The following is a 21,582-nucleotide window of genomic DNA, read 5'->3' as shown; positions in this document are numbered from 1 at the left end:
TGTCTCTTTGTATCAGGTGTTCAGCGCTGCGTGCGTCTGGTAGCGCTATACAAATGCTAATAATAATAACGCTTTGCTGCTCTGTGCATGCTTGACCGGCCGATTCTCCGACTGTTTTAAGAAGGAATAGAGAATGCAAGTGAGCTACAACGAGTAGCTCATTTGCATTCCCTTTCCTTGATGCATAGCCGTTCCCTTCCGATTCGCTATGGAATTCGGTACGGAACGGTTCTAACGACGACTTTAGTGCATCTTGGCCTAAGTGTTAGCACTTACATATGTAAATTAGTCTTTCAGAACCTACCCATGTAGACAAGCCATTTTGGAAACCTACATATCTAAGTGTTTCCATTAAATACAGAGCCCACAATCATTTGGCACTATTGACCTTTAGGAGGGGAGGGGGAACACTGAGAGTGACCTCCCTTAATTCCTTTCCATAGAACACTTCCCAAAATAAGAACTTTTACAAAATAGCTGTAAATCTCAATGTTGGTCATGGTGATCATAGACATGCATCCCCCTTCTGAAATGGAGAACACACATGTACTTTCTGTCCTGCCCTATTCCTGACCAAACCACACACCCCCTTGCCTTATGCACATATTGCAAGTTTACATGTGCAAATCCTGGCTGTTTAAAATTGACGGGCCCTTTTAGAAAACAGCGGTAAGCCCAATGTGGGCTTACTGTTCACTCTTTCAGGACTGCTGCCAGCCCAACGCCCCAGAAATGGCTTGCTCAGCAGTAACCCAGCAGTAATCGGGCATTGCTGCACATTACCCAGTTTCCATCTGTCACGGTTGTGCCCAGGTTCCTGGCTCACAGTCACTGCGGTCCCCAGTGGTTAGACCTGGGGAATGCAGTAAATTGATGGTTTACCGCTTCCCATGTTCCAGAAGATATGCTGGTCCGGTCCGGATCTTCCAGCCCACCAGATTGTTTGGGGAGTTTTTTGGAACTAAGCAGTACCCGTACCTGGTGAACTCCCTTGTGGGCTGCCTTTATTAACCACCTGGGAAGGTTCCTAGTTGCCTTGCAACAGAGGTCCTCAGAGGAGTTTCCTTTGGTGAGAGTTTGTTGCACTGCTGCTGTGATATTTGCTGATTCTGGCTTTGACCTTACTTGTCCCTCGGTTTATTCTTCTGTCTGCTGCCCGCCCTGACCTGGCTTGTTTTCTGACTTATTTTGCTGCCTTCTGCATGCCTGGAACCCCGGTGTGTTTCTGGAAGTTTCTTGCTGTTCGCCAGCCGGCTGCTGTTTCCTGCAGTTCTGCCTTCCAGCCCTGTCTGGTAAATCCTGTCGGCCACCTGCACTCTGGAGCTCAACTCTTGAGGAACGGTGGCTAAACACAGGTGAAGTTTGGGCTGAGTTCCTGTCCTGTCTGCTCCAGCTTGAGTTGCCTTGGCTGCAGTCTCTGCCTAGAAGTTCCAGTCCTGGATTTGCTGATACGCCTATGTTGCCTTGTCTGTGTTTGGGTGATTCTCCTGTCACTGCCGCCCCGCGGCCGTGGCCCAAGGCTCACTGAAGATTCGTGGGAGACGTGACACCACCAGGTTAACGTGGGAGCCCTTATCGCCACTTCAATGGGGTGGCAGTAAGGGCTCCCCGTCGCATGGCTATGTGATAAGATTTCTCTTACTGCATGGCCATGTGTGCTGGGGGCTTTTTACCCACTGCAGTAAAAAGGGCCCTGGCGCATGGGAAAAACAGCCCTCGCAACCATATTGTTTTCCCATAAACATTCTATCTGCTTAAAAAGCAAATGCAAAAGTCCACTTGAATGCTATGCCCATGACTATTTTAAAAATGGAAGTGCCTGCAAAGTGCACAAGTAATAACTATCTGCAATCTTTCTACCAAGTACAACAGTTTGAAAATTGCTTCATTAGAGTAAGATCATTGAATTGGTGCATAGCTTACATTTCAGTTTGGATTAAGAGAGAGAGAGAGAGAGAGAAATCATGCATAATATATTAGATTATTCAAAATACAGCTGATAACATGATAGCATATGATTACTGTCATAGTCCTGAATAACTTTACTATACTCTTTTGTCAATATTGACTTTTCATCCCCTAAAAATGTTGTAATTTAGTATTTTCAGATTTTAGTGATAAAATCACTTTAATTTGGCCAATTGTAGAGGAAATATCTGAAAGTGATGATGAGGACAACCTTTCCTCTGTACTACATCAAAGAGCGAAGATGCCATGGCAAGCATGTGGAAAGTATCTCAGCTCAGCAGGGATTCTCCTTTTACCTCTGTTGGTGCTTTCACAGCTCTTAAAGCACTCAGTTATGGTGGCAATTGACTACTGGCTAGCAAAATGGACCTCAGCTGCCATCTCTGTTCAGACTGCAGCACAAGCTGTCAACTGCTCCCTAAGCCAGGTAGGTGTCTCAGCTCTCACTGTTGGAATTTTGTACCATCAGCTGCCTTTGATCATTTTTCATGGGAAATGATAAATCACAGAAGGGATCATCTCAAACAAACTTGTGTTCCACTTCAGTAAGTTTTCCTGTGACAGCTTTGTTAAGGGTGGCCAACCATGGTCCTCGAGGGTCACAACCCAGTTGGGTTTTCAAGATTTCCACAATGAATATGCATGAAATCTGTTTCAATACAGTGGATGCCAGAGTTCAGATGCTTAACAAATTGGAATATCAGATTTAATATGTTAGTACTTGAAAACCACATCATAAGTAGAAACATATCTCACAACAGATTCCCCCCAATTATAAATTGAAAGGAAGCTCTGGATGAGGGGTCATAGGATGAAGGTGAAAGGGGATAGACTCAGAGGTAACCTGAGGAAATACTTCTTCATGGAAAGGGTGGTGAATTCATGGAACAGCCTTCCAGTGGAAGTAGTGGGAAACAGTATCTGAATTCAAGAGAAATTGGGACAACAACATAGGATCTGTAATGGAATGATAGGGAGAGTAGGTGGCATGGATGGGCAGACTGGATAGTCCATATGGAGGGGCATAATTGAACGAAAACGCCTATCTCCATGGGCGTTAATCTCCAAGAACGGGTCCGTGAAAGGGCGTACCGAACCGTATTTTGGGAAAAAATAGACGCCCATGTTTTATTCAACGATGTGTGAGCTGGGCGTTTTTGTTTTTCAGCGATAATGGAAAATGAAAGCGCCCAGCTCAAAAACAAATACATCCAAGGCATTTGTTCGTGGGAGGGGCCAGGATTCATAGTGCACTGGTCCCCCTCACATGCCAGGACACCAACCGGGCACCCTAGGGGGCACTTTTACAAAAACAAACAAAAAGGTAAAAGAGCTCCCAGGTGCATAGCACCCTTCCCTTGTGTGTTGAGCCCCCCAAATCCCCCTCAAAACCCACTGCCCACAAGTCTACACCATTACTATAGCCCTAAGGGGTGAAGGGGGGCACCTACATGTGGGTACAGTGGGTTTGGGGGGGTTGGACGACTAATAAGCATTAAGCAGCACAATTGTAACAGGTAGGGGGGATGGGCCTGGGTCCACCTGCCTGAAGTCCACTGCACCCCCTAACAACTCCTCCAGTGACCTGCATACTGCTGCCAGGGAGCTGGGTATGACATTTGAGGGTGAAAATAAAAAGTTGAGAAACTTCATTTTTTGTGGTGGGAGGGGGTTAGTGACCACTGGGGGAGTCAGGGGAGGTCATCCCCGATTCCCTCCAGTGGTCATCTGGTCATTTAGGGCACTTTTTGGGGCCTTATTCGTGAAAAAACAGGGTCCAGGAAAAGTGTCCTAAATTCTAGCTAAAAACGCATACTTTTTTCCCATTATCGGTGAAATGCGCCCATCTCTGTTCGTCAGATAACCACGCCCCAGTTCCGCCTTCGCCACACCTCTGACACGCCCCCATCAACTTTGTCCGCATCCGCGACGGATTGCAGTTGAAAACGTCCAAAAATCGGCTTTCGATTGTACCGCTTTATTCGTTTTTGTGAGATAAACGTCCATCTCCCGATTTAGGTCGGAACTTGGGCGTTTTTCTCATTCGATTATAAGCAGGATGGTGTTTATCTGTCTATATTTTTCTATGTTTCTATAAACTATTTCCCTAAAGGAGGGGACAATTAAGCAATTTTGCTGAGATGAACTAAGCGTCCTAGATGGAGAATAAGGTGTTAGGAAACAAGAAAGATAACCAGGTTCACCAGATTTGTGAACTTTAAAAACCAGTAGCAATATTTTGTAGGTTATGCATTGAGAAATAGGCAGCTTTTAAGTGAGGTGTCACATGATCATACTAGTGTACTTTCTATCTTTTTCATAATGACAAATTTCAATGTAGAGATCAAGTTTCAAAGAGATTTACCTAAACAAATTCCTGGTGCTAAAAATTGCTGTTCCCTTCAGTTGCTAGATTTATCATGGGGGATGGAGGGCAATCCTGGGGCAGAGTGAAATTTGGAGTCAAGGTACACATGGGCACCCAGCTCATACCAAATGTTAGTGTTATGGAGTGGCTAAACACTGGAAGTGAGCAATGATTTCCAAGTAGTACAGGAAGTGGGCCGGTCTTAACCCAGAAGTGAATGCTGATTAGCTAACATTAAGTTACCATATGGGCCAGAAAAAGGAGAAGCCTCAACTCCGAGATTCACAGTTATACTGTCAGTTACTCACTGCATCATTGGCATAAAAACCTCCAATGTATTAATTTTAATTAGTTATGTCATCGATTCTAGCTGCTCTAATACAGAGTCAAGTACATTGTTTAAATGGTTTGACTTATCTGAACAGTCATGCAGTTGTATGCTGTCCACGACCAACTGTGGCCAGAGTTTCGGGTCCTTCAGGATCCGTGGATACAAGACTGTCTAAAGCCAAAGAAATTTTATGTTAGTTGTTGAGGGTTCCTCAACCTCCACGCTTTTTATGTAAAATTCAAATATGACCACACTTGCTGCTTTTACTCTTGCTCTTCTATTCGATTGTAAGCCATCAAAATGGCACTCCCTCTTTATAATGACGTCAGATGCCTACCTTTTGTGTTAGCCTATAGGTGATCCTGGGCGTATAGCCTATGCGGGAGCCTGTTTCTTGTATTGGAACCATCCTACCATAGTATGAGTCAGACTACACTGGGCTATTCAAAGGAACATTTTCTTTGAAATTCTTATGTAGAAAGTATCTTAGCAGAAATGATTCCACTCAATTCTAAGATTTAACCCTCTTGGGTGTGTAGTTTTTAATCTAAAGATCCATTTTTGTTCTTGCTGGAGGAGCACTGTTTTCTTGTCTCCTCCTTTGATGTTAAAATTTACTTGTTGTAGGACAATGCAACTGGTAACTAGAGACCTCACCCAGATGGAACAGATGAAACGATGCAGATTTTATAACTGCTCAAAAGAAGAAAAACGAGCAATTACAGAGTTGAGTAACAACCATAGAATAATCATCAGAAGAACCGATAAGGGTGGGTCAGTAGTCGTTCAGGAAAGAACAGTTTACATGAAGGAAATATGGAGACAACTACAGAATCCAGCAGATTATGAGGAATTACAGAGAGAAATCTTCCTGATCATTGGTCAAGATATGCCAGAAGCTTTCTAACACAAAAAGAATTGTCATTTCTGAATTTAAAAAACACCCTCAAATACTGATTTCTATACATCCCCAAGATACACAAACGACTGATAATCCCCCTGGGTGCCTGATAGTGTTTGAGTAGGGATCACTACTTGAACCCCTTTCTTATATGTAGACAGATTTCTTCTTCCGAAAGTGGAGGACCAATAAATCATTTATTAAGGATAGCACAGACTTTTTAAATCTCCTTAACAGGATTGGACAAGTGGCACCACGACGGCTGGTGGTTAGTCAAGCAGAAGCCCTAGACACTCTAGTGGATGTTTTGAAACAGAAGAGAAGAACAGAAGTCCCAATGCGTTCATTATATTCCTAGCCACCTTGGCGATGAGAAAGAATTTTTTTCAGTTCGACGGGAGATTATTCTGTCAGAAATCAGGCATAGCCATGGGAGTCACCATGGCGCCTTCAGTAGAAGAAGAAGAAAAAATATATATATATATTCCCATTTTGCCAAAATGGTAATTCGGGTCAGATTCATCGATGATGTGTTCTGTATTTGGAATGGGACACAACTAGAATTAGAGGCATTCATGACGTATTTAAATGACAGCCATCCAACGTTAAAATTTACAATGCAATGCAGTCTACAAACGATCGCATTTTTAGATGTTCAGGTACGGAAAGCAGAAGGTAGATTAGAGACCAGTGTTTATCGCAAGGATACAGACAGGAACACCTTTTTAGATTATACAAGCAGTCACCCTAAGAAACTGAAGGATAGTCTCCCCTTTTCGCCAACTCTTACGTATGAGAATTTGCTATGGAGACAAAGACTTTAAAGACAATTCAAAGGATTTAATAAATAGATTGAGACAGAGAGGGTAAGATTGAGACAGAGAGGGTACCCCAGGACCATAGCTCAAAAAGACTACAGGCGAGCCAAATACAATAACAGGGAATACCTTCTACTACAGAGAAAGGAAATCGAGAAGGAGGATGAAGAAATTATAGCATAGTATTGTGGAGGGGCATAATCAAACGTCTCCGGCGAAATAGTTCACCGGCGATCTATTTTGGCGGCGGCACAACAGCTGGCCGGAACCGTATTATCGAAAAAAGATAGCCGGACATCTTTTTTTCTGATAATACGGTTTAGCCCGGCCAAATGCCAGAGTTCGCCGGGTTTGAGATCACCGGTTTTGTTTTTCAGCGATAATGGGAAAAAATGCCGGCCATCTCAAACCCAGCGAAATCCAAGGCATTTGGTCATGGGAGGAGCCAGCATTTGTAGTGCACTGGTCCCCCTGACATGCCAGGACACCAACCGGGCACCCTAGGGGGCACTTCTAAAAATGTTTAAAAAATACAAAAAAAGCTTCCAGGTGCATAGCTCCCTTACCTTGGGTGCTGAGCCCCCCAAATCCCCCTTAAACCCACTCCCCACAACTCTACACCATTACCATAGTCCTTAGGGGTGAAGGGGGGCACCTACATGTGGGTACAGTGGGTTTTGGTGGGGTTTGGAGGGCTTAACACTTACCACCACAAGTGTAATAGGTAGGGGGGGGATGGACCTGGGTCTGCCCTGCCTGAAGTGCACTGCACCCATTAAAAACTGCTCCAGTGACTTGCATACTGCTGTCAGGGAGCTGGTATGACAATTTCAGGCTGGCATATAGGCTGGTAAAAAAAGTTTTGATGTCTATTTTTTTAGTGTGGAAGGGGGTTGGTGGACCACTGGGGGACTACGGGAGGTCATCCTCCATTCCCTCCGGTGGGTCATCTGGTCAGTTTGGGGCACCTTTTGAGGCTTGGTCGTGAAAATAAAAGGACCAAGTAAAACCCAGCGAAATACTGCTTAACGCCGCCTTTTTTTTTCTATTACCACAAAAGCCGGCCATCTGGTAGCCATGCCCATGCTCGCCCATGTCCCGCCTTCGCTACGCCGCCAACACACCCCCTTGAACTTTCGCCAGCGAGGCAACGGGAAAGCGGCGATGCTGTGAAAAAAGCCGCTTTCGATTATACCGATTTCACCGCTTTTGAGAGATCGCCGGCCATCTCCCGATTTATGTTGGGAATGGCCGGCGATCACTTTCAAAAATAAGCCTGATAGTAACATCGTAGATGGCAGCAGAAAAAGGACCTGCACAATCCATCCAGTCTGCCCAAGAAGACAACTCATATGTGCTACTTTTGTGTATACCTTACCTTGATTTGTATCTGCCATTGTCCGGGCACAGACCGTATAAGTCTGCCCAGCACTAGCACCCAACCTCCCAACCACCAGCCCCGCCTCCCCCTACCGGCTCTGCCACCCAATCTCGGCTAAGCTTCTGAGGATCCCTTCCTTCTGAACAGGATTCCTTTATGTTTATCCCACACATGTTTGAATTCCGTTACCGTTTTCATCTCCACCACCTCCCATGGGAGGGTATTCCAATTATCCACCACTCTCCTCCGTGAAAAAAATACTTCCTGACATTTTTCTGAGTCTGCCCCCCTTCATCTCATTTCATGTCCTCTCGTTCTACTGCCTTCCCATCTCCGGAACAGGTTCGTTTGCGGATTTCCTATCTTTCAAATATTTGAACGTCTGTATCATATCCACCCTGTTTCTCCTTTCCTCCAGGGTATACATGTTCAGGTCATCAAGTCTATCCTCATACCGTCTTTGTAATGCAAATCCCATACCATTCTCGTAGCTTTTCTTTGCACCGCTTCAATTCTTTTTACATCCTTAGCAAGGATACGGCCTCCAAAAACTGAACCAATACTCCAGGTGGGGCCTCACCAATGACTTATACAGGGGCATTAAAACTTCTTTTCTTCTGCTGGTCACACCTCTCTCTATACAGCCTAGCAACCTTCTAGCTACGGCCACCGCCTTGTTACACTGTTTCGTCGCCTTCAGATCCTCAGATACTATCACCCCAAGATCCCTCTCCCCGTCCGTACATATCAGACTCTCACCACCTAACACATACGCCTCCCGTGGATTTCTACTCCCTAAGTGCATCACTTTGCATTTCTTCGCATTGAATTTTAATTGCCAAACCTTAGACCATTCTTCTAGCTTCCGCAGATCCTTTTTCATGCATCCTAAGATACTCAACGACTGTCAGCCAGTGGCATAGCTAGGTGGGGCGCAAGGGGAGCGGCCGCTCCTCCAATCAGATTTCAAATGAAAACAGCACCTACCTCACCTGCTGCTGAGCCGCATGGATTTTATTTTAAACTTTGCCTCCCCAAACAACTGAGTCACTGACCACACATATATGCCTATGAGGCCTTTCCTCTCTCCCGGCCCTTCAGCCTCGCACTGGCGCATATTTTACAAAAGTCTGCTCCCCCTGATGTCAAAACCTGGCTACGCTTCTGCCGCCAGCATTATAGCTTCGACGATGAAAAAACACTGGCATATCATTCAAACACTGCCTGTATTTACAAAAACCAGAATAATGTCAGCTTTTAGCAGACGGAGGAATTTGAAAGATATTCTGTCTCCTTCAGCCCTAAGACCAGAACCACTAGATTATGCACCCGAACCCAGTCATAGAAAATGTGGTGCATGCCAAATGTGTGAAATGATGCTTGAACAAAGAGAGTTCAGAGATTCGCAATCAGGAAAAATTTACATGCTCCGTTCAAACACAAATTGTAAATCTGAATTTGTGATATATTGCATTGTCTGCCCTTGCAAAAAGCTGTATATTGGGCAGACTTCAAGGAAGTTAACCACGCAACTAACAGAACATAAAAGCAACGTACATACTGAGAAAATGACAGCACCCCTAGCAGCGTACTGCATTAATGGGAATCACCAGTTCGAGGAGCTCAAATGCATTGTCCTACAACAAGTAAAATTTAACATCAAAGGAGGAGACAAGAAAACAGTGCTCCTCCAGCAAGAACAAAAATGGATCTTTAGATTAAATACTACACACCCAAGAAGGTTAAATCTTAGAAATGAGTGGAATCATTTCTTCTAAGGTATTTTTTTACATAAGGATTTCAAAGAAAAAGTTCCTTTGAATAGCCCAGTGTAGTCTGAATCATACTATGGTAGGATGGTTCTAATACAAGAAACAGGCTCCCGCATAGGCTATATGCCCAGGATCACCTATAGGCTAACACAAAAGGTAGGCATCTGATGTCATTATAAAGAGGGAGCGCCATTTTGATGACTTGCAATCGAATAGAAGAGCAAGAGTAACAGCAGCAAGTAAGTGAGGTCGTATTTGAATTTTACATAAAAAGCGTGGAGGTTGAGGAACCCTCAACAACTAGCATAAAATTTCTTTGGCTTTAGACAGTCTTGTATCCACGGACCCTGAAGAAGGACCCGAATCTCTGGCCACAGTTGGTTGTGGACGGCATACAACTGCATGACTGTTCAGATAAGTCAAACCATTTAAACGATGTACTTGACTCTGTATTAGAGCGGCTAGAATTGATGACATAACTAATTAAAATTAATACATGGGAGGTTTTTATGCCAATGATGCAGTGAGTACTCTGTGAATAACTGACAGTATGACTGAATCTTGGAGATACATCACGATATGTGAGGCTTTTCTTCCAAGAGAATAACTAACAAAGATACACGCTTTGTAATATACTAAGGATTATATTAGATTACAGTATAGAGTATCAGTATCCTTTAGTTTGCTCATTTTTAAGATCCAGAAAAAGGAGGACAAATTGAGCCAGTCTGGGTTTTACTTTCATTGCTTTCAATGGAAGCAAAACCCGGACTGGATCAATGTGTCTTCCTTTTTCTGGAGCCATATGGTAACCCTAGGCCTAACATGGTCTGTAAAAATGAGTTTGACAGGATCACTACCACCTATGCTACCTACCTTCAGATCTTTGAAGTCTGGAACTGCAAGGTTCATGGGTAAAATTTTTAGCACCAGGAGTTTGTGTACCATTTTTTGGCACCATATATAGAATCCGGGAGTTTGTGGTCTATGCTACTTTATAAAATAATCATAAAATAGGTGCATATGCCACAATTTTTGGGTCACCCTGTTATGAAATACTGCTTTGGAAGTGTTGGTATGAAAAGCTGTGCTTTTTTTGTGCCGGTATGGGCACCTATTTTTGCTAGGACCGGCTCACCTGCCCACCCTCATCTTCCCGACAGCCCTGCTTTCTGTTCCTGCCACCCCACGTTTAAATCTTTTATTTTTTTACCTGAAGTCGCAGCGCCAGCAACGGCATTAGAGAAAGCAGCAGCAGGTTCGGTGCTCCAGCCTTCCCTTCCCTCTCAGTGTCCAGCCCTCATGGAAACAGGAAACTACAGAGGAAGGCCGCCGGCACTGCAATTTCAAGTAAAAAAATAAAAGATTTATACGCAGGGCAGCAGGAACAGAAAGCAGGGCTATCGGGGAGCTAAGGGTGGGCAGGTGAGGCTGGGGTTGAAACTGAACTTGACGGGAGATGAAAATGGGGGCAGGTAGAGGCTGGGGTGAGTCATTGGACATGGATGGGAGGGGAGGATAGGGGGCAAAAGAGAATCGCTGGACATGGATTGGAGGGGAGGGCAGGGGAGAGAGCAGATCCTTGTAGCGCTATAGAAATGCTAAATAGTAGTAGTAGTAGCAGAGTTGCTGGACATGAATGGATGGAGGAGAGGGTAGGAGAAATGCTGGACATGGATGGAGGGGAGGGCGGGAGAAATGCTGGACATGGATGGAGGAGAAGGAGGACAGGCAGGAGATGCACATGGATGGAGGAGAAGGAGGACAGGCAGGAGATGCACATGGATGGAGGGAAGGAGAGAGAGGGAAAATGCTGGACATGGATAGAGTGGAGGGCAGGGAAGAGAGGAGAAATGTTGGAGGGAAGGAAAGACAGGAAGTACATGCACATGGATGGAGAGGGGGGAAGAGGAGAAATGCTGGACATGAATGGAGGGGAGAGAATACTGAGGAGGAGATGCACATGGATTTAGGGGAGAGAGGAGAAATTCTGGACATGGATGAAGGGGAGGGATGAAGGAGTTGCGCATGGATGGAGGGGAGTGAAGAGAGAAGAAGTGAGATGGATGGAGGGGAGGAAGGAGAGGAGAAATGCTGGACATGGATGGATGAGAGGGAAGAGAGAGGAAGGAGATGCGTACTGACGAGATGAGGGAAAGGGAAAAGAGGAGAAAAACTGCACATGGATGGGTAAAATAGGCAAAAGCTGGAGCCACTCTGTACCTCCTCCAGTCAAGTCTGCGGAGGACCCAGCTTTTACCTATGGATGTAGGGCAATAAATGAAGATTAAAGGAGGAAAGTAAAGAAATAAATGGAAAGGAAGCCCTGGAAACGGAGTTAAGGGAACAGATAGAGAGCAGCAGAATCAGAGACTGGGATCAACATGATCAGAAAAACAAAGTCACCAGACAACAAAGGTAGAAAAAATCATTTTATTTTCATTTTAGTGTTTGGAAGATGTCCAATTTGAGAATTTATATCGGCTATCTTATTTTGCACTGAGTATACTGGAGCTGTTACAGCTTACAGAAATTACTTATAATGAAAAAAAATCACAAGTTATTTTTTTCTCCTATCCTGGTATAGTATTTTCAATGATACTGCTTATATGCACCATGATTGGTATGAGGGGTGTGGCTACTGTGGGTGTGGCTACCATAGGGGCAGAGACATAGATGGTGACCCTGCCCATAATGAGTAATGGTACCGTTTTTCCTACAAAAAAAGCACTGATGAAAAGTGGGCTTTGAATCCTGCTTTCCCCAATTTCCGGTTTATTGCTGTAACTACTTAGGCTCTTATTGTTTGAAACTAAATTTAGCCCCATGTTACATAGAACGTAGAGATCAGAATAGAGACATCCAGGTTGTGACATGCTCAGTTCCAGTGGTATTTTAGAAAAGGATCTGCCAGCACAGAGCCTTTTCTAAGATACCTGCAGTTTATCTGTATTTGCTGAGACCCATCCTTGGCCACCTTTAAATCTAGACTGAAAGCCCACCTCTTTAACATTGCTTTTGACTCGTAACCACTCGCCTCCACCTACCCTCCTCTCTTCCTTCCCGTTCACATTAATTGATTTGATTTGCTTACTTTATTTATTTTTTTGTCTATTAGATTGTAAGTTCTTTGAGCAGGGACTGTCTTTCATCTATGTTTGTGCAGCGCTGCATACGCCTTGTAGCGCTATAGAAATGCTAAATAGTAGTAGTAGTAGTAGTACATACAGCAAAAAGGGAAAGCAGCCATTTTGCAAAGATACTCATTGAAAAAGTAAACAGCATGGATCTGGCAGCTGTATACCCTTTCCATGTGTAGCTGCCCCATTTTACAATCCTGCATGTGGAAGTGCCACCAATTAAATAGAGAAGCTGAATTTGTAACTTGGTTTCATTTTGGAGGTGGACAAAAACAAAGCAGAAGTCCACACAAACCACAGTGAAAAAACAGCAGACCTTGAGGATAAACCACCAATCTAGGAAAAACATTTTTAAAACAAACTTTGTTGTCTAATTAAAACAATCACCGGAGATGGATGTGTTTCGTAAAAACTGCATCAGGGTAAATATTTCCAGAACACTTTATATTACAAGAGTCTTCACACTGTCAATAAAATTTACAGATGCATACAACAAACATAAGGTACTTTATAAACATAAAAACAAACCACAGGCTTCTACTAGTCCCAGTGTTCAAGTATGTTACAATGCTGACAACTTGATAGGTATCTTAGCTCAGCTGGATTGTTTATGTTTATTCAAGCTTGATATACCGCCATTACTTCAAACAAGATCAAAGCAGTTTGCAATAACAAATTTAAATAATAAAATGAAAGGCATGCCATAAAAAAATAGGAAAGAAAAAACTACACTAAACCAACAAATTAGTTAAAAAACTAAATAAATACAAAAAAACATAAAATTTAAGATACAAGCCCTCTAGGCCTGCCACAGGAGACACTCTAGGATATTAAAGACTCAAAAGCCAACAGAAAATAATGTTTACAGTTTGTATTTTGAATTTTACTCAAAGACATTTCATTCCGAATCTCTAGAAGGAGATCATTCCAAAGTCTTGGAGACAAAAAGAAAAAGGCAAACGATCGAGTAGATTCAAAATGACGCATGTCTGAGAGATGGTAGGACAAGACTAGAGTCCTAAGGGGGTCTTTTACTAAAGCTATAGCTCAAGTTATCTGCAGCAGGGCCCATTTTATTCCTATGGGCCCTGCTACAGATAACTAGAGTTAAGCTTTAGTAAAGACTCCCTAAGGATCTAAGTACAGTGGGGGAAATAAGTATTTGATCCCTTGCTGATTTTGTAAGTTTGCCCACTGACAAGACATGAGCAGCCCATAATTGAAGGGTAGGTTATTGGTAACAGTGAGAGATAGCACATCACAAATTAAATCCGGAAATCACATTGTGGAAAGTATATGAATTTATTTGCATTCTGCAGAGGGAAATAAGTATTTAATCCCTCTGGCAAACAAGACCTAATACTTGGTGGCAAAACCCTTGTTGGCAAGCACAGCTGTCAGACGTCTTCTGTAGTTGATGATGAGGTTTGCACACATGTCAGGATGAATTTGTGGTCCACTCCTCTTTGCAGATCATCTCTAAATCATTAAGAGTTCTGGGCTGTCGCTTGGCAACTCGCAGCTTCAGCTCCCTCCATAAGTTTTCAATGGGATTAAGGTCTGGTGACTGGCTAGGCCACTCCATGACCCTAATGTGCTTCTTCCTGAGCCACTCCTTTGTTGCCTTGGCTGTATGTTTTGGGTCATTGTCGTGCTGGAAGACCCAGCCACGACCCATTTTTAAGGCCCTGGCGGAGGGAAGGAGGTTGTCACTCAGAATTGTACGGTACATGGCCCCATCCATTCTCCCATTGATGCGGTGAAGTAGTCCCTTGTGCCCTTAGCAGAGAACACCCCCAAAACATAACATTTCCACCTCCATGCTGACAGTGGGGACGGTGTCTTTGGGTCATAGGCAGCATTTTCTTCCTCCAAACACGGCGAGTTGAGTTCATGCCAAGAGCTCAATTTTTGTCTCATCTGACCACAGCACCTTCTCCCAATCACTCTCGGCATCATCCAGGTGTTCACTGGCAAACTTCAGACGGGCCGTCACAGTGCCTTCCGGAGCAGGGGGACCTTGCGGGCACTGCAGGATTGCAATCCGTTTATGTCGTAATGTGTTACCAATGGTTTTCGTGGTGACAGTGGTCCCAGCTGCCTTGAGATCATTGACAAGTTCCCCCCTTGTAGTTGTAGGCTGATTTCTAACCTTCCTCATGATCAAGGATACCCCACAAGGTGAGATTTTGCGTGGAGCCCCAGATCTTTGTCGATTGACAGTCATTTTGTACTTCTTCCATTTTCTTACTATGGCACCAACAGTTGTCTCCTTCTCGCCCAGCGTCTTACTGATGGTTTTGTAGCCCATTCCAGCCTTGTGCAGGTGTATGATCTTGTCCCTGACATCCTTAGACAGCTCCTTGCTCTTGGCCATTTTGTAGAGGTTAGAGTCTGACTGATTCACGGAGTCCTGTGGACAGGTGTCTTTCATACAGGTGACCATTGCCGACAGCTGTCTGTCATGTAGGTAACGAGTTGATTTGAGCATCTACCTGGTCTGTAGGGGCCAGATTCTCTTACTGGTTGGTGGGGGATCAAATACTTATTTCCCTCTGCAGATGCAAATAAATTCATATACTTTCCACAATGTGATTTTCCGGATTTAATTTGTGATGTGCTATCTCTCACTGTTACCAATAACCTACCCGTCAATTATGGGCTGCTCATGTCTTTGTCAGTGGGCAAACTTACAAAATCAGCAAGGGATCAAATACTTATTTCCCCCACTGTATATGGAATAACAACATTAGCTAGGTAGGGTGGCTTCCCAACGTAAAGAACTTTGTGAGTTAGAAGAAGAATATTAAACTGTATATGATATGATATTGCCAACTAATGAAGTCTAGTGAAAGAGGGTGTTACTGAGGATCAAAACGTCTGGCTCTGAAAAGCATTCTAGCAGCTGTATTTTGTAATGTCTGTAAGCAGCATAACTGAAATTTAGTAAGGCCTGCATAGATAGTATTACAATAATCTATGCATGATAGTACAAAGGCATGGATTCTCCTCTTCTATCAAGGTGCCAGTATTGTAATACACTGGAGCACTGGGACCAATAGAAGTTTATGGGTTATCTTTGTATTTCTAAAGGTAAAGGAGAACAGAACTACTAATAAAAGGGTTGGTCCTAAGCAACCACTGTATATGTGGAGAAAGAGAAGATCCTCAGGTACCAATGAATGCAATTGGAGACCAAGAAAAATTGGCAGAGAAAGAAATTGTTCCAGTTTCATTGGGTTGCCACAGGCCTGATTATAAAGAATTTCCAAATGTGTCTTGATATGTTGCCTCTGCGTATTACACCTTGTGAATTCCAGGAAGTGGCTTTCTTTGGAACAATGCAAGGCACTAGCAGTAAACCTACGAGCTTGGGATCATCTCCAACATACCCTAGCATAGGCTCTTTCCTATCATAATAAGGGCAATTCTGTAACTAGATGCCCAAATTTACATGCCACTTGTGCATGTAAATAAACACAGTGCCAATTCTTTTGGCAGGTAAGTGTACACTGATGCTCATAAATGGGAAGCCAAGCACCCAAAAGCTATTCTGTAAGGGTGTATTTAAGTGCTATGGCTTGTAAATACAAGGGGGTGGAGCATGGGCAGGATGTAGGTGTGTCTCCCACTTACATGCATAACTTACATGCTTGGCTGGTGTAACTAGTATTTTATCATGGAATCTGGGCAACCATATGCCTTTTAGAATAGGCTCTCACCACATGACATCGGGATTCCTAAACAGGGACTTTAATGCTGATTAGTGTAATTAGAGCCCTTAAAATTCAGCACTTGATATGGATTACTTCTGTGCCTGAAGCATCCTGCAGTATACAGGCATAATTTTACCCAGACTGTGCAGTCACATTCCCAAGAAAGCAATTTGCAATTCTGTTTGGTCTTTTGAAAATACACATATCCCCCCAATATTTAAAACCTGGACAATTAAATGGAACTTAACCAGCTATCCGCCAATATTCAGCAGGAGATAGCCAACTGTCTCTCACTGAATATTCCTAGTTAGCGCTTAGCGGATGGTCGGTTATATCGCGCAATAAAATCGGCTCTCTGCCGATATTCAGCACATCACCGGTTAAGTTTGCCAGCTAAATTAGCTCGTTGAAATAGGAGGAATATCTTTGTCCGGTTTACACATAACTGGCCGGTGCTGAATATTGGTTAAATTTAAACCGGCCAAAAATTACCCAGATATTCAATGCCGGTCACTGGAAATGGCCCGGCATTGAATATTTGGGCTGACCGCCAACTGTGGGAGTTAGCCAGGCTCCCTCCCACAGTCTGAATATCAGCCCCATATATGTACATAAATAAACCCAGAAAAGGATGCATGCTAAAAAGCAGGTGTAAATTTAAGTATAAGAGTTCTCTGGATAATTTTCACAACAGAAGTACATACATACTTGAAAATGTGCTGAAGCCTGCACAGGGAAAAATCTAGATGTACATTTTACACTTGTGCTGTTATAAAATTACCCCCATACTATTTAACATCATTGTTTTATGTCCTTCTCTTAGGAATGCAGATTTAAATTTAGCCATTCACCATATTCCATGGTGTTCAGCATTCTCTGCTGCTTAGGGATTATCCTATGTCTCATCACGTCAATAGCTGTGGAATGGACGGGTTTAAAAGTCGCCAAGAAACTGCATTACAGCCTACTGAATAAAATTATTTTGGCACCTATGAGGTATTGCATTTATTTTAGTCCAGACAGGTATGTGGTAGCTTTGAAGCCAGGTAAACCACAGAACATATTTTTGGGATTTATATTTCACCACATAGTGAGAAAAGATTTTAATAAATGTTACAGATTGAAAGTGTCCAGGCAATTTGAAGTTTCCTGAAGTGTATGTGGGACTTTTGAAAACTCACAAACACGAAAAGCACACATAAGGGCCCTCTTACTAAAAAGCATTTAAAAATAGGCTTAGAGCATTTTAACACAGGACTTTTGTGCAAACTAAGCCCATTTGTAATGCAGTGGTAAAATAGGGCTTTTTCTGTTTTTATTTTTGTAGGTCCTATGCTAATTTGTACATTAGCGTGCAAGATCTGCAAAGAACATGAGAGCATTTACCACCTCCTATTTAGGAGGTGCTAAGTGCTCCCACATTAACCCAGCATTAACCAGTTACCATGCACTAATCCTAACATACTAACTGGTTAACACTTCCACACTCATTCTCCACCCATGTCATGCCCCGTTAAACATATTTTAATGAAATAGGTAGCACACCTGGAGGGGCATTTTCAATATGACGTCTAAGTCCGACTTTGTACATTTTGCAAAAAACATCCAAAATCTGAATACAAAAGAAGGTCATTTTCAAAAAAGAAAAATATCTATATTTTTTTCAAAAATTTTGTTTTGAACAAGGTTTTATGGTTTGAATGTTTTGTTTTTTGGTTCATTTTCAAAACAAAAATGTACACGTGAAAAACACACAAAATCAAGTCATTGGGATGTAGGAGGAGCCAGCATTTTTAGTAGACTGGTCCCCCAGACATCCCAGGAAAGCAATAGGGCACCCTAGGGGGCATTGCACTGGACTTCATAAAATGCTCCCAGGTATACATCTCACCATTGCTCCCTTATCTTGTCTACTGAGCCCCCCCAAACCCACTACCCACTACTGTACACCACTACTATAGTCCTTATGGGTGAAGGGAGCACCTATATGTGGGTACAGTGAGTTTCCGGTGAATTTTACAGGGCTCACAGTTTCCTCCACAAGTCTAACAGGTAGGGGGAGGTATGGGTCTGAGTCCACCTGTCTGTAGTGTACTGCATCCACGCACTGCACCCATCACTAGACTACTCAGGGACCTGCTTGCTGGTCTAATGGACCTGAGTATAACATCTGAGGCTGGCAAGTAATATTTTAAATCAAATTTTTGGAGGTGGGAAAGGGTTAGTGACCACTGGGGGAGTAGGGAGAGGTCATCCCTGATTCCCTCCAGTGGTCATCTGCAGGGCCGTGCTAACACGGTAAGCGAGGTAAGCATGGCAGGGGGGCGCTTCCCTCTGGGGGGCGCCGCCGCACCATGCTCACCTCGCTCGCCCTCCCCGCAACATCCCTTTTCTTTTTAAATTTACCTCCGTGGTGGCGGTTCCGGCAGTGCAGCGTCAGGGAAGGAGGCGGCGCTCCCGACGTCTCTAGCCTTCCCTTCGCTGTGTTCCACCTTCTTCTGACGTCAAGGATGATGTCAGAAGAAGGCGGAACACAGCGAAGGGGAAGGCTAGACGTCGGGAGCGCCGCCTCCTTCCCTGACGCTGCGCTGCCGGAACCGCCACGGAGGTAAATTTAAAAGAAAAAAAAGAAAAGGGATGTTGGGGGGAGAGAAGAGGGCGGGCAGTTGAACAATGGGAGCGGGAGGGCAGGGGAGAAACGAGAGCATGGATGCGAAGGGGGGGGGGAGAAGAGGGCGGGCCAGGCTGGGACATGGGAGCGAGAGGAGAGAGAGGAGCATGGATGCGAGGGGGGGTCATGGAAGGGAGAGAGGGGAATTGCTGGATGGGGATTAATGGAGGGGGCAGGGGACAGAGGAGCATGGATGGGCATGGATTGGGAGGGCAGGGCTCAGGGAGAGAGGGGAATTCCTGGAAAGGGATGAATGGAGGGGGCAGGGGACAGAGGAGCATGGATGGGAATGGATTGGGAGGGCAGGGCTCAGGGAGAGAGGGGGAATTGCTGGATAGGGATGAATGGAGGGGACAGATGGGCATGGATGGATATGGATTGCAGGGCCAGGGCTCAGGAAGAGAGGGGAATTGCTGGATAGGGATGAATGGAGGGGACAGATGGGCATGGATGGATATGGATTGCAGGGCAGGGCTCAGGGAGAGAGGGGAATTGCTGGATAGGGATGAATGGAGGGGGCAGGTGACAGAGGAGCATGGATGGGCATGGATTGGGAGGGCAGGGCTCAGGGAGAAAGGGGAATTGCTGGAAAGGGATGAATGGAGGGGGCAGGGGACAGAGGAGCATGGATGGGCATGGATTGGGAGGGCAGGGCTCAGGGAGAGAGGGGGAATTGCTGGATAGGGATGAATGGAGGGGGCAGGGGACAGAGGAGCATGGATTGGGAGGGCAGGGCTCAGGGAGAGAGGAGAAAGTGCTGGAAAGGGATGAATGGAGGGGGCAGGGCTCAGGGAGAGAGGAGAAATTGCTGGACATAGAGGGGAGGGAAGAGAGATGAATGAGATAAATGAGGGAAAAAGGAAGAGAGGAGAAAAACTGCACATGGATGAAGAAAATAGGCAGAAGCTGAGGACCAGAAATGAAGAAGAAAGGAGGAAAGGAAAGAAATAAATGGAAAGAAGCCCTGGAAACGGAGTTAAGAGGACAGATAGCAGCAGAATCAGATACTGGGCCAGCATGATCAGAAAAAGAAAGTCACCAGACAACAAGGTAAGAAAAAAAATCATTTTATTTCATTTTAGTGTTTGGAATATGTCCACTTTGAGAATTTACATCTGCTATCTTATTTTTGCAATGTATAGCAATTTGTTTCTAAGAATATTGCTGACAATTCCTGTCAGTGTGGCAAGTGGTGAGCGATCATTTTCGGGGGGGGGGGGGGAGGGCCGCCGCCAACTGATAGGCTGCAGGGGGCGCCAGAGACCCTAGGCACGGCCCTGGTCATCTGGTCATTTAGGGCACCTTTTTTTTTATTTATCCATTTTATTCATACTTTACAAGTTATACAAATTCACTTGCAATTGCAATACAAAGAGATTAATTTAAATAAGTATTATTTTATACAAGAAATTATATATCTCTTCCTTAGACCAACAATAAAAGGGAGCATGTTAGAGGTAAGGAGTACCAATTAAAGAAAAATAATACTTTTGTCTGGAAATTGGCCTGACCATTTGTTCTCTCAAATATCTTAATCTCAATTATCTCAAACCTTGGGTTCAATTGGTGCTCTTTTTAAATCTAGAAAAACTCGAAGCTGTTCTGGTTCCCAAAAAACATACTTATTATCCAAGTATTTTATTATACATTTGCAGGGTTAGGCAAGCAAGAAATTTGCTCCTATGAGCCTTGTCTCATCTCTCAATGCTAGAAACTTCTGTCTTCTATCTTGTTTGGATTTTGTTACGTCTGGATAAATCCAAACTCTGTATCCACAAAAGGTTTTAAGGAGTTTTTAAAGTACAGTTTTAAAACAGAGTTTAGATCTTGAAGTTATAGCTGACATTGATTCTTCTAATATGGCTGAAATGTCTTGGAAACCTTGTTCAGTTCCTTTTTTTCCAGTCTCATTCCCCAAGTTGGCTTGCTCTGGTTGATTTCGATTAGATATTGGTAAGTAGAAAATTTTATTTAAGGAGGATAAGCTTCTGGGGGAAAATGTAGAACCTCCGATAGATATTTCTTAAAAGATCTGTCGGACTTATACCCATGGCCAACGGGAAATTTAAAATCCTTAGATTCAAGCAACGATTATAGTTCTCAATCTGTTCAACTCTACGACGTATTTCAGTCATATCCACAATAGTAGTATTAGAAACAGATTTTAAAGTACTTACCTCCGTTTGCCGTTGTGTCACTTGTTGTTTCGTTTCTTGTTTAATTTCCTCAATCGATAATACCAAATTGTCGACTTTATTGATCAATTGCGCAGTTTCTTGAACAGAGGTAAAGGAGTGTGGTAGCCGTGTTAGTCCACTCTTAAGGTTATCAATAGAAATCAAACAAAATAAAACATGGAAAAGAAAATAAGATGATACCTTTTTTATTGGACATAACTTAATACATTTCTTGATTAGCTTTCGAAGGTTGCCCTTCTTCGTCAGATCAGAAATAAGCAAATGTGCTAGCTGACAGTGTATATAAGTGAAAACATTCAGGCATTATTATGACAGTCT

General features: G+C 43.7%; 1 protein-coding gene across 1 annotated transcript in view; it reads left to right on the top strand.

Annotated features, from left to right (window-relative positions):
* ABCC8 (ATP binding cassette subfamily C member 8) overlaps nt 1-21,582 on the top strand; it is an 803,652-nt gene that overhangs the window by 658,807 nt on the left and 123,263 nt on the right. The window contains 2 exon segments of the mRNA XM_030201075.1: nt 2,148-2,395; nt 17,219-17,391. Coding sequence (XP_030056935.1) covers nt 2,148-2,395; nt 17,219-17,391 — 421 coding nt within the window.

Source organism: Microcaecilia unicolor, chromosome 4, assembly GCF_901765095.1.
Source record: "Microcaecilia unicolor chromosome 4, aMicUni1.1, whole genome shotgun sequence".
In the NCBI taxonomy this organism is placed as follows: domain Eukaryota; kingdom Metazoa; phylum Chordata; class Amphibia; order Gymnophiona; family Siphonopidae; genus Microcaecilia; species Microcaecilia unicolor.
This window is presented reverse-complemented; position numbering and strand designations above follow the sequence as displayed.